At 30.6% G+C, this 12,321-nt stretch overlaps 1 protein-coding gene across 1 annotated transcript; it reads right to left on the reverse strand.

The window, feature by feature from the left end:
* Positions 1-2,442: 2,442 nt before the first annotated feature.
* On the reverse strand, positions 2,443-11,941 carry LOC129910487 (secretory carrier-associated membrane protein 5). Its single transcript, XM_055987888.1, has 6 exons — positions 11,623-11,941; positions 11,268-11,501; positions 3,375-3,579; positions 3,172-3,301; positions 2,857-3,112; positions 2,443-2,796 (listed from the first exon to the last, which is right to left on the reverse strand). The coding sequence occupies exons 1-6, from the start codon at positions 11,683-11,685 to the stop codon at positions 2,644-2,646; spliced, it is 1,041 nt and encodes a 346-aa protein (XP_055843863.1). The 5' UTR covers positions 11,686-11,941; the 3' UTR covers positions 2,443-2,643.
* Positions 11,942-12,321: the final 380 nt, after the last annotated feature.

A 12,321-nucleotide genomic window follows, 5' to 3' on the forward strand; every position in this document is an offset into this window, starting at 1 on the left:
AGATTTTCTAACGGGAATATTTTAAAAACGTGACGTGCTGGGTCAATTCTGACTTCGAATTCGGAATCAGCATACAAATCCTTTAGAAAAGTATAGTTTTATTTAAAGGAGGATTTCTTTGCAGACCAGTGTTTTTAGGACCTTACAGTGTTGCGTAAGATGTCATTAATTTCTTACCTTTTGTATTTTGAAGGGGTTTCAATGTTTAAAGAAAAAAGAAAAGTATAAATAAAATAAAAGAGTATGGAAATGGAAATGGAAATTTGTCTGGGTGTCTATTACGTAATACGAAACGAGCGGCAAGTCAACGATACTGAAGTAAACGATAGTCACGAAAAAGAGCGATTATGTAAAACGATAAAGTCGTTTGGCTAAACTCAACCGAAAAAATATTTTTTTGAGGCTCACATCCATTCTACCAGCATATGGAAGAATAATATGACAGTTAAACGAAAACGAAAATTAAACGAAAGGTTAAAGGCAGTCGTAAAGATTAACGAGTATCGTTGAAGTAAAAGTAGTTTTAACGATTATCGTTTTATATAATAGGGCCCCTGATATCGTTGTTCATAACACTGGTTAACAAAATTAAACTTTTTTTTTGTTGCCGAAACAAAAATATACTTTTCTGAAGGTTTTCGGTGTGCTGAAGTCGAATCCGAAGTCAAAAAAAAAATTAATCAGCTCCCGCTTTTTAAATATTACCGTTAGAACATGCAGTATACTTCGGACCTTTTTCTTTTATATAAGGAAAATTGTTTGAGCATTGTTAGTAACGGTTTTAAAAAGAACTATTTTCCACCTTTTTAAATCTGTTTAAATCTTTCCGATATCTTTTTTACTGCCCGAGATATCCTCAGTTGTTTGGTATTTGATAACGTCATTATCTCCTTTATGATGTATGAAGCCAAACCCACTTACTTCATTTTATGATATCTCGGGCAATACAAAAGATATTGAAAAGATTTAAACAGGTATCGAAAGATGGAAAATAGTTCTTATAGAAACCGTTACTAAATATGCTCAAACAATTTTCCTTATACAAAAAAATAAGGTCCGAAGAACTGAAAAAATCATTTCTTTGCATTTTCTAACTGTAATATCTCAAAAACGGGAGCTGATTAGTTGTTTCTGACTTCGGATTCGAGTTCAGCACACCGAAAACCTTTGAAAAAGTATATTTTTGTTTCGGCAACAAAACCCTTGTAAACCAGTGTAATCGGTTGTTACCGACACTATCCTTTCGTGCTTCATGTAATTCTTGTTAATGGCCCAGGTCTGTTGTACAGGTGTGGATCTTAAAATTACCGACTTGAACAGATTTATTATTCACCCACGAGTTTATTTTAGTCCAAGTATAAAGTGTAGTATTGTCTCATTTGTAGGACATTTATTTCCGAAAACGTTTGTTAAAAAAAAAAAACATTTGCAATTAGCTGTATTTTTTGACATCGCTATATGGAATCCGCAGTTGTTTACATGCATTACAAAAACAACACCCAGCTGCCGATAGAATTAGAAGCTAAACCAAGTTGCGGATAGAATTTTGACGAAGTGTATAAGCTTACGTTTTCCTATCTCTTGGTGAGGCATAAACATTTTTGTTTAGTATTGACCTTTGAGAAATCCTACTGCGGATAGCTTTGCCAAAAAAGCACGCCATGAAGTGCATGTCCTAAGTGCCATTTTATTAAAGAAGTTCCGTTAGTATAAATGAGTAAAACAGTGAATAAGTTTTAATACAGACTAATCGTCGGTGAAACCAGAAAAGTGTGTAACTCCATTTTAGCAAATTTTATAGGAGAGCAAAAAAACAAAATCGTTTTGAAGGCATTTGTATGAGTTTTCATTTTCTAACTTGCTAATAAAATAAAAACTATGAACTTTAAGGGGATTCCCAGTTTAAGGAACGGTAGATATCAGGTTTGTCTAACAGATGGCATTCAAATCTAATTTTCAGAAAATTTGGAGTTACACACTTTTCTGGTTTCACCGACGTAATGTATTTTAGTACGTGTTTTGTTTTTAATTAAATGGATTACAATGGAACATAAATTATTATAATAATATGCAATCTAACACAACATATAAATTTATTTTAATAATTTTTTTTTTGTATTTATTTTATATAAATAATATTAATTATTATTACATATTATCCTATAATTGTTTATATTTATAACAAAAGAAATAATAAACTTTTTTATACTTTAGATTTGTATAAATAAACTCTGCAACTTTGGACGCCAAATTTTGAGTAAATCAATACAGAGTACACAAAAAAAAATATAAATTCTTTTTTTCTTTTTTTTTAGTTATGTAGATGAAGCTTATTTAGATTTGTTTGCGTAATATATTTTTATTAGACACTTAAACCGAAGAAAAAAGTTTCCTTATATCGACAAATTAAACAGAAAATCTTCATATGAGATACTTATATCATCTTTTCTTAGTACATATTTTGTATAATATTTTTTATTTTTATTATGCAAGTCAAGGACGTATTTTTAAATAATAGTTAAAAATTTCAGTTTATTTTTAGTTTTTCTTTTTTTGTTTAATCGTAAAGAATGTATTTTTGCCCATCGAGTCGTTCGAAAGGCAAAATAATAAAAATAATAATAATTAATAAGTCTGATAATTTCAGTAACGGTTACTGTTAAACTGCGAATTAACTGCGGAGTTCATTGCTGAAGCTGTGGCTTGCTGTACGTTTTGGTTGCGCATAAATTCGGTCGCAAATTCAACCTGTGCCTTGGCCATGCTCGCACCGGAACTTCTGTAAATCGTGTGAATCTGCAAAAAAGAAAAAACAATTAATACAAAATATTCTTATTCTTATTATTTTAAATTTACCTTAGTAATCATCATGACATTAGCAGCTGCAGTAGTTGCAAAGCAGAAGGCAATAATGAGCAACAATAGCCCAACAATGACACCTTCGGCACTTGAATCAAAGTTACTGATGGCCACAATAAAGCCACAATAGCCAGTGTGGGGAATACCAATGGCTTGGAAAATAGTCATCATGGTTTGGAAAAAGTACACGAAAAAGAAGACCATGAAGTTAAAACTTGAGTCATTCTTAAAAGCTTTGTACGCTGGACGGAACCTAGAATTATTTTTAATTAAACTTCATACTTCACAAGATAATAAAATGTTTTTACTTACCAGCATACATAAGACGCAGGAGTAAACAAAAAGGCATAAAAGATCGATAAACCGAAATTTGTAAATTCTCCAGTGTGCAAGAGAATAAGTAAGCCACCAAAGATATTTGCCATCATTGTAAGAGTATACACTATTTTGGATATAATTTTGTTTTAAATTTCAGTTTTGATAAAAATAAATTAAAATATTTTTTGAATACGTACTCATCCATGCGTAGTAGAGATGTTTGACCAGCCGTTGAAATTCTGAAGGGATTTCTAGGTTGAAGTCCTGATAGAAACATGGTTTAATGCAAAAGTTGTCGGGTAGAGGGGGCCAATTGTTTAACTGAGGCACATTAGCGCCTTTAAGCTGTTGTTCGCGCCTGTCTAATTCAGCTGCTTTTCTGTCCAATTCTTCCTGACGACGCTATAAGGAAACAGGAATAGAAAAAATTACAAATTGGGATCTCACAACAATAGGCTATTTATTCAATTATTGTTCTCTCTATTTTATCAAGAAAAAGGGAGTTCTAATGAACAAAAAATATGATTTTCCTTAACCTGATTGTCATTTAAGGGTGCTAAACAATATACATACATATATCTAAAAATCCAATTTATTTTGTTCAACTATATCTTTTATACCTATCTTTTAAATGTGCACGTAACACGTATGTTTTACTACGCTATCCTGAAATTTATAAGATTAATTAGACTGTTCTTGTACCATCTCTGCTAGACTGCATTTTAATGTTAAACTGAAGCCCTGTAATACGTTTTCTACAGGTTAAAAAACTGGCATGTAGGGAATTGAAAGAATCGATCTCAGAAGATAAAAAAGTTTTGCTGGCACTTCAAATTTAATGTCAATGGTTGAAAGATCCAAGATATCTCAACTTTTTACACTAGGGAAGCACTGTTCCACGAAAATTAATGTCCATAATGACGAAATGTGAGAAATGTGAGAAATATAAAATGGGCATAGTTTGATATTTTTCAAAGATGATGTATTAGAACGGAACAAAGAAAATGTTTTTTTTATCAACTTTCAGCCATTCCAAGAATTCTATGAAATGGAAGATGGCAAAATTAATTATTAGCTTGGGAAGTATCAAACGTGTCTTATTCCGACGTCGCATTTAGATTTACCTTCAAAAACCGCTCATGAGAATTTTTTTCGCTTAATGAAGTTGTACTTGACTAAAACTGCTGATTACAGTAATAAAGCTTTTTTCTAATGAATTTAGGTATAAATATAGTATTTTGGATTTGTTGGTATACACTGAAAAAATAGTGAATTCTGATATTTTTCAATATCAAAAAATATTTTTTATGGTTAAAATGTCACGGTTATATTTGTTTAATTGATAATAAAGTATCAATTCGTCAAAAAAAAATTTTTAATTAAAAAAGTCAATCATTTTCACAAAACTAGGTTCACATAAAAGACGCTAAAAACTAGACGGGGATAAACGTGCAGACGTTTTCTTTTGTTTTTGCTTTTTGACATCTTTCTTTTTAATATGATACGAAAAATGTTACCGAATATCACCGAATGATATAACAAAAGGTCCATTAAAAAGGCAGAAATAGAAAAAAAAAAACTGTCTTTTTACACACATTTAAAATAAATTAATTTAACAATAATTTAAAGCTTCAAGTGCAATAAATATATTTTTTAAATAAAGTACACACCTGCAGTTGAAACTTCCATAACAAAATTTGTATATAAAACAATAGAAAGAAAAAAAAAATTAATTATTCCCGATGTAATTTTTCACACAAAACAACTGAACCACATTAAAAGATTACAATCAATAACTTTCAACTGATTCTGTGGCTTAGTGCATGCATAAAAACAAAACAAAATTACGGGACATTATTCCGTGGGTATTTAAGAATAGCCAAACAAAAAATCACTTCTCAACTCCAAATTTTGCAAAAAAGTTAAATGAGCAGGTTTTGGAGGTGAATACCCCTTAGACGAGAATATTTTGAAGAAAGTTGGCCACTTAGGTTTCTATAGATTTATTTTATACCACAGGTGTTTAAAATTTTTCATAAAATACTTTTTTTACATTTTGCATCAAAAAAGAGATTTCAAAATTTTTTTTACAAAAATGTGCAATAGCTTTGCAGTTTTTAAAGCTTTTATGTACTCATACAATTATTGTAGAAAATGATAAAAAAAAGAAATAAGTAAAATTCATACATTCGTGGTTGTAGTGAACGAAAACATAAGATGATAAAATTTAAAATACACTGAACGAAAAAAAGCCAATATTTTATGAACTGGTTGCGATAGAACTTTTTTCTATCTGGTTTTAGAACAGTCATAAGTGTAGCTATCAGCCGTTTTAGGGTTGTCCATTCTCTATTGCACATCCTGTATATATTCAGACATAATCTAAACAAAAATTCCTAGGGAAATGGTTTCAGGAGAAGGGCCCCAATCGAAAAAATGGCGAAAATTTCCATTTTTTTTTTGCTTTCCCCGTATTCTTAACCATTGAAGAAAAAAAATCAAGCTCAAAAAATAATGAAATTTCAGGAACTTTTCAGTTAGGAGTTTTTTTCAGAATAGGCCTGATTATGACGATTACAAATCAACTTCAACTTTTTGAATCGTTATACCTAAGAAACGGTGGGTCTTAGGAAAAAAAGTGTCATGACACTTTTTATATATAATAATCTGGTCTACAATTCTTGCGTTGAAAATTTTTTGATAAGACTTACTGTTTTGCTGAAAATAGTGAAAAACCAGTTTTTGTGACCTTTGACCCCCCGTAAATTTTTTTCCAGACCTCGGATCGATGAGGACTTTTTAGATTTAATTTATGATGGTGTTTACAACAATCCTACCAATTTTTAGCTTGCTGGAAATTAATGTAACCTCGAATGTCTAAATTGACCGGACTAGTAACTCAATGCAATGCTTTATGCGTAAAAAGAATAATGTACACAACTGATCAGAGAAGGCAGAATAGAATACGTCAGGTAATCTCTGCAACTGATCTCTAGGTTTAAAACAAACAAACGTCCCACAAAGGGACCGGAAATGGGTATATTTTGATCTTTTTATTCGATTTGACACATAAATGGAAAAGTTTTTTAGCAAAATTTTGTTTGTTTTTTTTTCCTGATGCAAATTCATTTTTCGTGCCAGCTGATTGACATTTCAAAGAAATGAAACAAATCGTTCCCTGATGAGTTTCATTTTTTTTTCCTGTTGTACTGCAAACGAAAAACTTTTTCGTGTGTATTTCAATATGGAAAAGAAGAGGTTGTGGTTTGTCAACTAAGGGGCCGGTTATAGCGATCAGGAAAACGGATCATGAAATTTTTCAAATCGATAATTAACGGTATTTTATGCGATTTTAAGAACAAATGCCACACTTATCGATAGAAGATCTCTAAAAGAATATGTTTTGCTAAAAATATTTTCAATTGAACAATTATTCTTTGTTAAAAAAGCATTTTTTTTATTTTCCTGATCTAAACCATCAGGAAAACACAAATATTCATTTTTAAAAATAAACAATTGTTGAATTAAATGATGTATTTGCCTGGGTTGTCAGCACGTAACTTTGAACAATCGAGTTAACTCGATGCAACTATAACCGGCATATTTTGATGAGAAACGGCTATTTGATAAAATATTGCCAGGCATCCCAGCCACTGAAGAGTAGCTCGAAAAAATGTTTAAAAAATTCATATCACTTTCGATCACGATCACAAAGGATCGGTGAAAATCAAAAAAGATCAATAAGATGATATGTATACCATTGTCAAACCATAGCATTTTTCTCAGGTTGTTGCTCTCAAATAAAAGTAAGAAATCGATTTTTATTAAAACTTCGAACTGTTAACTAATTTGTAGCGAAATGGCGAACAAAATAAAAAATGTTTTAATCAATTAAATTTTCCTATCTTTTAACCAACGTTTAAAGACTTGGGATGAACAAGTTACCAATTTCTGAGGCCCCATAAGTTGGTCTTTTAGTAAATTTTGTTCGAACCATTACTATTGGGAAACCCTGTATTAGTAAAAAAAACTCTTACTCCAAATTAAGATATCTCGGGCAATATAAAAGATAACGTAAGGATTTACAGGTATTGAAAGAAGTTCTTATACATTATAGCATAACATTAAAAGAAGCCAAAATACGTTTTTTTTTGCATTTTCTAACGGTAATATTTCAAAAACGGCAGCTAATCGAAAATTTCTAATTTCGGATGCGAGGGTCGATTCTCGTTCTGTGATATTTTGAAATGAAAAAAAATGTCACAGCTTGACATCGAATTCGATTCTTGTTTTTGTGAAAAAAAAATTAAAAATATGTCAAAATCTCTTCATATTATGATAAAATATTTATCACAAACAAATTCTTTCGTGAAGAACAACTTCCAATGATTGCGTAGGAAGTCAAAAAAAAAAATATTACAAAATTGCTTTTAACTTTTTAATAAAATAAATAATAAAAGTTCAGCCAATCTTACAGATAGACCGGTGGTTAGTATGCGCATAGAGAAAAATTTAATTTTTCCTGTGAAGTGATAAAATGAACAAACGCTGTGAAAGCTGAATAATATTATTTTTATCACTTCATAGCTTTACAGAACGAAAATTCACCCTCAGCACACCGAAAACATGAAAAAGTATAGTCTAGAAATGTGTTCGAAAAACGGCTAAGTGAATTTTTTCTCCATTTTTCGCTTTATCATCATTATTAACGAGAAGAGAAAAAAATAAAAACGTAAAAGAAACGATATTGTGGGCAGTGGCGTATCCAGAAAAAAATTTGGAGGGGACTGGAAATTTTTACAAAATTTTTTCTTTTTTTTCACTCACATTCAAAATAGTGTTTTCTTCAAAGTTCTTGTGTTCCAAACATTTAACACAAACAGCGAAGTGTTGAGTAATCTTTAAAAAAAAAACACTTTATTTCTTTCGAACTTTGCTTACAGATTTATTCCTACTTTGTCCAAAAATTGCAGATTGATTGAAAAAGGCACCAAATTCACGAACAGAAACTAAGTGAATTGAATTCGATCAAAAAAAATTTAAATGAATGAGAAAATACAGAATACCTAATTTCACTTTCGGCAAGTGAATGGTTAAAAAAGTGAAATTCAGAACGTGAAAGTCTCAAAAACTAGTTTTTAATGAAATTCTTTTTGATTTTTAATAAAAAAAATATATTTTTTTATAATAATGTTCCGTTTTAAATACAAATCAGAAGCACTAACTGGAATTTGCTTAAAAAACCATTAGTTATGTTGACCACTAAGATTTTGAGATATACAAAATTTTTATTTCCAATATCTTTGAGAAAAATATTATTTTTTAAAAAAAGTAAATATACTCAAGACAATAGAATACGGCGTGATTGCATTAGAAGCTTTGCAAAATTTAACGGTGATGTAATTCGATGTCAAAATACCAAAAATATTATTTGAAGAATTCTGAATTGGACTAAAATCCTAAAAAAATTTATCCCAACCCTCAACGTCAACTAAGGCACTTACTCAAACAAACACAAACAACCATTTCAGAGTTTGGAGGGGGCTCGATCATTTGAGCTGCCTCTAAATCTCTAAGATTTACGAACAAGTTTAAGTTAATCATGTAGATTATGATGAAATTAGCTAAAAGAAAACATGATTTTGGAAGCTTGGGGGGGGGGGGGCTTGAGTCCCCTGAGCCCCCCCTGAATACGCCACTGATTGTGGGAACTTTTCGGTTGGAGCTTCCTTGCTCCGAACACAAATTGTGCTTTTTTTTTTGTGGATTTTTTGTGAAGAGGCATTTAATTGTATAAACATAAATACATGTTTATATAGCAAATTTAATGCGTTAATAGAACTCGCTATGTATTTAAAAAAAATATTGGGTTCCGTTATTTTTGTAGTAGATCTCCTAGACGACCTCCAAAAAAAGGTGTCTGGCGGTGAGCAAGATATCTCTGATCCAAATCACCTTAAATTAAAAAAACCAAAAGATTCATTTCTAGGATAGACGAATGCAGGTAATAAACGAAGGAATAGTCAAAATTTTGATTTTTGACAAAATGGCGGCTTCCCAAAGAAAAAAATCGTTTTTTTTCACGAAAATTTACACTTTAAAGTGGCTCAAGAGGTAATAACACTTTGTAAGCACGAAATCGAGTGCTATTTTCATCAGCGTATAAAACAAAGGAGAAACATTATTTTCTTTTGGAGTTTGTTTAGTTTGTTTAAGTATATCCATAGGTAACAAAATGGGCTAATGTGAAAATTTTTAATGATGTGAAATTTTGTAAATGGCGGCGTAGTTCAGGATGATCGCAGGATCGTGTGCTCCCATCGGGCGACCAACTAACTCCTACAGTTTTTAACCGATTGGGCCGACATTTTGTGTGGAGCTTAACAATAATTTTCTTCAGCGTAGGATTTTTTTTTTTATATTAAAATTTAACGATTTTATGGTCTTTTTTTCACCGAATTTTGTTTTTGGAATAAAATAATTTTTTCAAACTAATGCCATTTCTTTAAAAATCAATATTTTCTGTAGGAGTTAGTTGGTCGCCCGATGGAAGCACAGGATTTTCCGATCATCCTGAACTACACCGCCATTTACAAAAATTCATATGATTAAAAATTTTCACATTTGCCTATTAGGTTACCTATGGATATACTTAAACAAACTCCAAAGGAAAATAATGTTTTTCCTTTGTATTATACACTGATAAAAATGGTGAGACGATTTCGTGTCTACAAAGTGTTATTGCCCTTTAAAAAATCGAATTATTGTCAAAAACCTTATTCCTTAGTTCATTACCTGACAAAACTACCTAAGAACATTGTGTAAAAATTTCGATCACTCCAACCTTTTCGGAGAAATTTTGCTCACCGACTTTGAAAGCACAATTTCCAGAAAAACGGGTTTTAAAATTTTGGAAACCATGTAAACTAGGTTAAAAAGTCTTCACAAATATGCTATTTTTTCCGGAACTAATTGCAGTATCAATATGGAATTTTCGGACAGTATTCTTATATATGTATATAATGTATACATTACAACTGGGTATAACCCCTTAAATTTCCCCAAGCATCTATGAGTTATGATATGACTTATGAATTATCATTGATATGAGTGATTTTGAATGTTTGGCCTTTGTGTAACACAGATTGTGTGACAGATTCTGATTTTATAATATATTATTTTTTTTTCTCTTTACGCACAATATAACTCATTGTATTAATTTCATTTTGTTGTTTTTAAATTCCTAAATCATTTTCTTTTTATTTATATTAAGTCTTAGTCATCCTATCAAACCTCTTATATAGTAAAAAATAAAAAAAAAAAAAAAAACGATGTGATGCAAGCAAGCAAGCTTATCAGAATAATATTTAGTTTTTTTTTTTTTTATTTCATATTCAAAGTAATGGGTTTGACCTGTGTTGACCATTTAAGATCTTTAATAATTATTGTTTTGTTTGTTATCAAAAAAACACAAAATCCAAAAATATTCTTATTAAAATCTAGAAACTGATTGTCTACTTTGAATCTGTTATTTTACTACCTAAATACAAAATTTAAATTAAAAAAAATAATACTAAAATTCACATAATACGATTAAGTAGGTCAATAAACTTATCTTATGGCTTCCTATCTATTTTACATTATACATATTTTTTTTCAACTCCAATATGTTTTTTAATTGCTTTATTGCAGTTCTCTTCGACTGTCTTTATTATTGTAGGTTTAACTAAAGTAACTAAAATGACAAACTACAGATGACTAGAAAACCCGCAAACACACAAGATGAAATATGAAACCCTATTTTTTGCTACAAACATATAAAAAGTGTTGTGCTGTGCAGCACACAAACCTTTGTTGGTTCATTTAATTCACTGCCTACCATACTGCAGGCTTGAACGCATTTATACTTCGGCTGATCAGATTCGCCTTTCAATGTTTTTATTGCTATCTTCTATAAAAGCTATTCGTTCTTAATGGTCAGCTACATAAATATATCATATATTTTGTGTATTTTTAATTAAATGTCTTATGAAATATCTTTTCTGGTTTGCATATATAAATTACAAAGAAACAAGGCAAATAATAATTACCTGTAGCTCCTCTGTGGTTATCTGTACACTCGTACTGGCAGCAGCACTTCTGTTACTGAAGGGCGGTGCTGCTAAGGGTGGCAGATTCTGGGACGATGGCTGAACAACGGCTGCATTATTCGCTGAGTTAATTTGCAATTTTGGTTTGTTTTGCTCCTCCTCGAATGGATTGAAGTCTTCGATTGTAGTGAGAGTGTCGGGTACTTGCCTGGTAACTGGCTGAACCGATGGATTCTAAAGTTTTTTTGTTTTAATTGTAAAATGAGTCATAGATTTATTGTTTGTTGGCAATTATTTTTTTTTTATTTTATTTTGAAATGATAAGATACAAAAAAATTGGTATGAGCTTACGTACATCGAAAGGATCATCCAAATCGACCAATGGCTCTCCGAATGGGTTGTCAGTGAAACTGGTCATGTTTTTTTTTTTTCCTACTTCTTGATTATTTTCCACGTAGTGGGTTGTTTTGTGGATTCTGATTGGAAAGTTAAGTTAAGTCAATTATGGACTAACTTATTTGATAGATAAGAATTTCACTTATTTGATTTGAATTGGATTTATATGTGGAGAAAATATTTATCTGGAATATTGTGAATACGTATTTTTTTATCGAAAACTACACCACTCTGGTTCACCCACCAAGAAATCGGAAAAAATCTTTTATGATGGTCATAAAATTCGAAATTTGAGTACACAGTGACAGTTCGAATAAAAAAATTGTTAAAGTGATGCCAAGTTGTTTTATCAAGTTCGAACTTATAGTAATTTGGGTTGCCACTTTAATATTTTTCTTTAGCTAAAAAGTACAAAAAAAAAATTTGAAAAATCAATTTTTGATGATTTCTCGAAATGGGAACATTACAAAAATGATGGCAGAAAGCTTATTTTTTGGAAGAAAGAAAAAACACAAAATTAAAATAATAATAATAATTTCATAATTTTTAATTATGTTTTGTGGACCTATTCAGGCCTGGTACGCAACTCGCGCTAAATTTTAGCGGAGATAAAATTCCCTTACAAGTTATCGATAATTTGTATGGGATCCATTTTAGC

The sequence above is a fragment of the Episyrphus balteatus genome, chromosome 2 (genome assembly GCF_945859705.1).
Source record: "Episyrphus balteatus chromosome 2, idEpiBalt1.1, whole genome shotgun sequence".
Lineage (NCBI taxonomy): Eukaryota > Metazoa > Arthropoda > Insecta > Diptera > Syrphidae > Episyrphus > Episyrphus balteatus.

Coding starts and splice junctions, on each gene's coding strand:
- LOC129910487 (XM_055987888.1), bottom strand. CDS start 11,685: ATGACCAGTTTCACTGACAACCCATTCGGAGAGCCATTGGTCGATTTG. Junction 11,502..11,622: donor ATTTGGATGATCCTTTCGAT/GTACGTAAGCTC, acceptor AAAAAACTTTAG/AATCCATCGGTTCAGCCAGT. Junction 3,302..3,374: donor TCTCTACTACGCATGGATGA/GTACGTATTCAA, acceptor TATCCAAAATAG/TGTATACTCTTACAATGATG.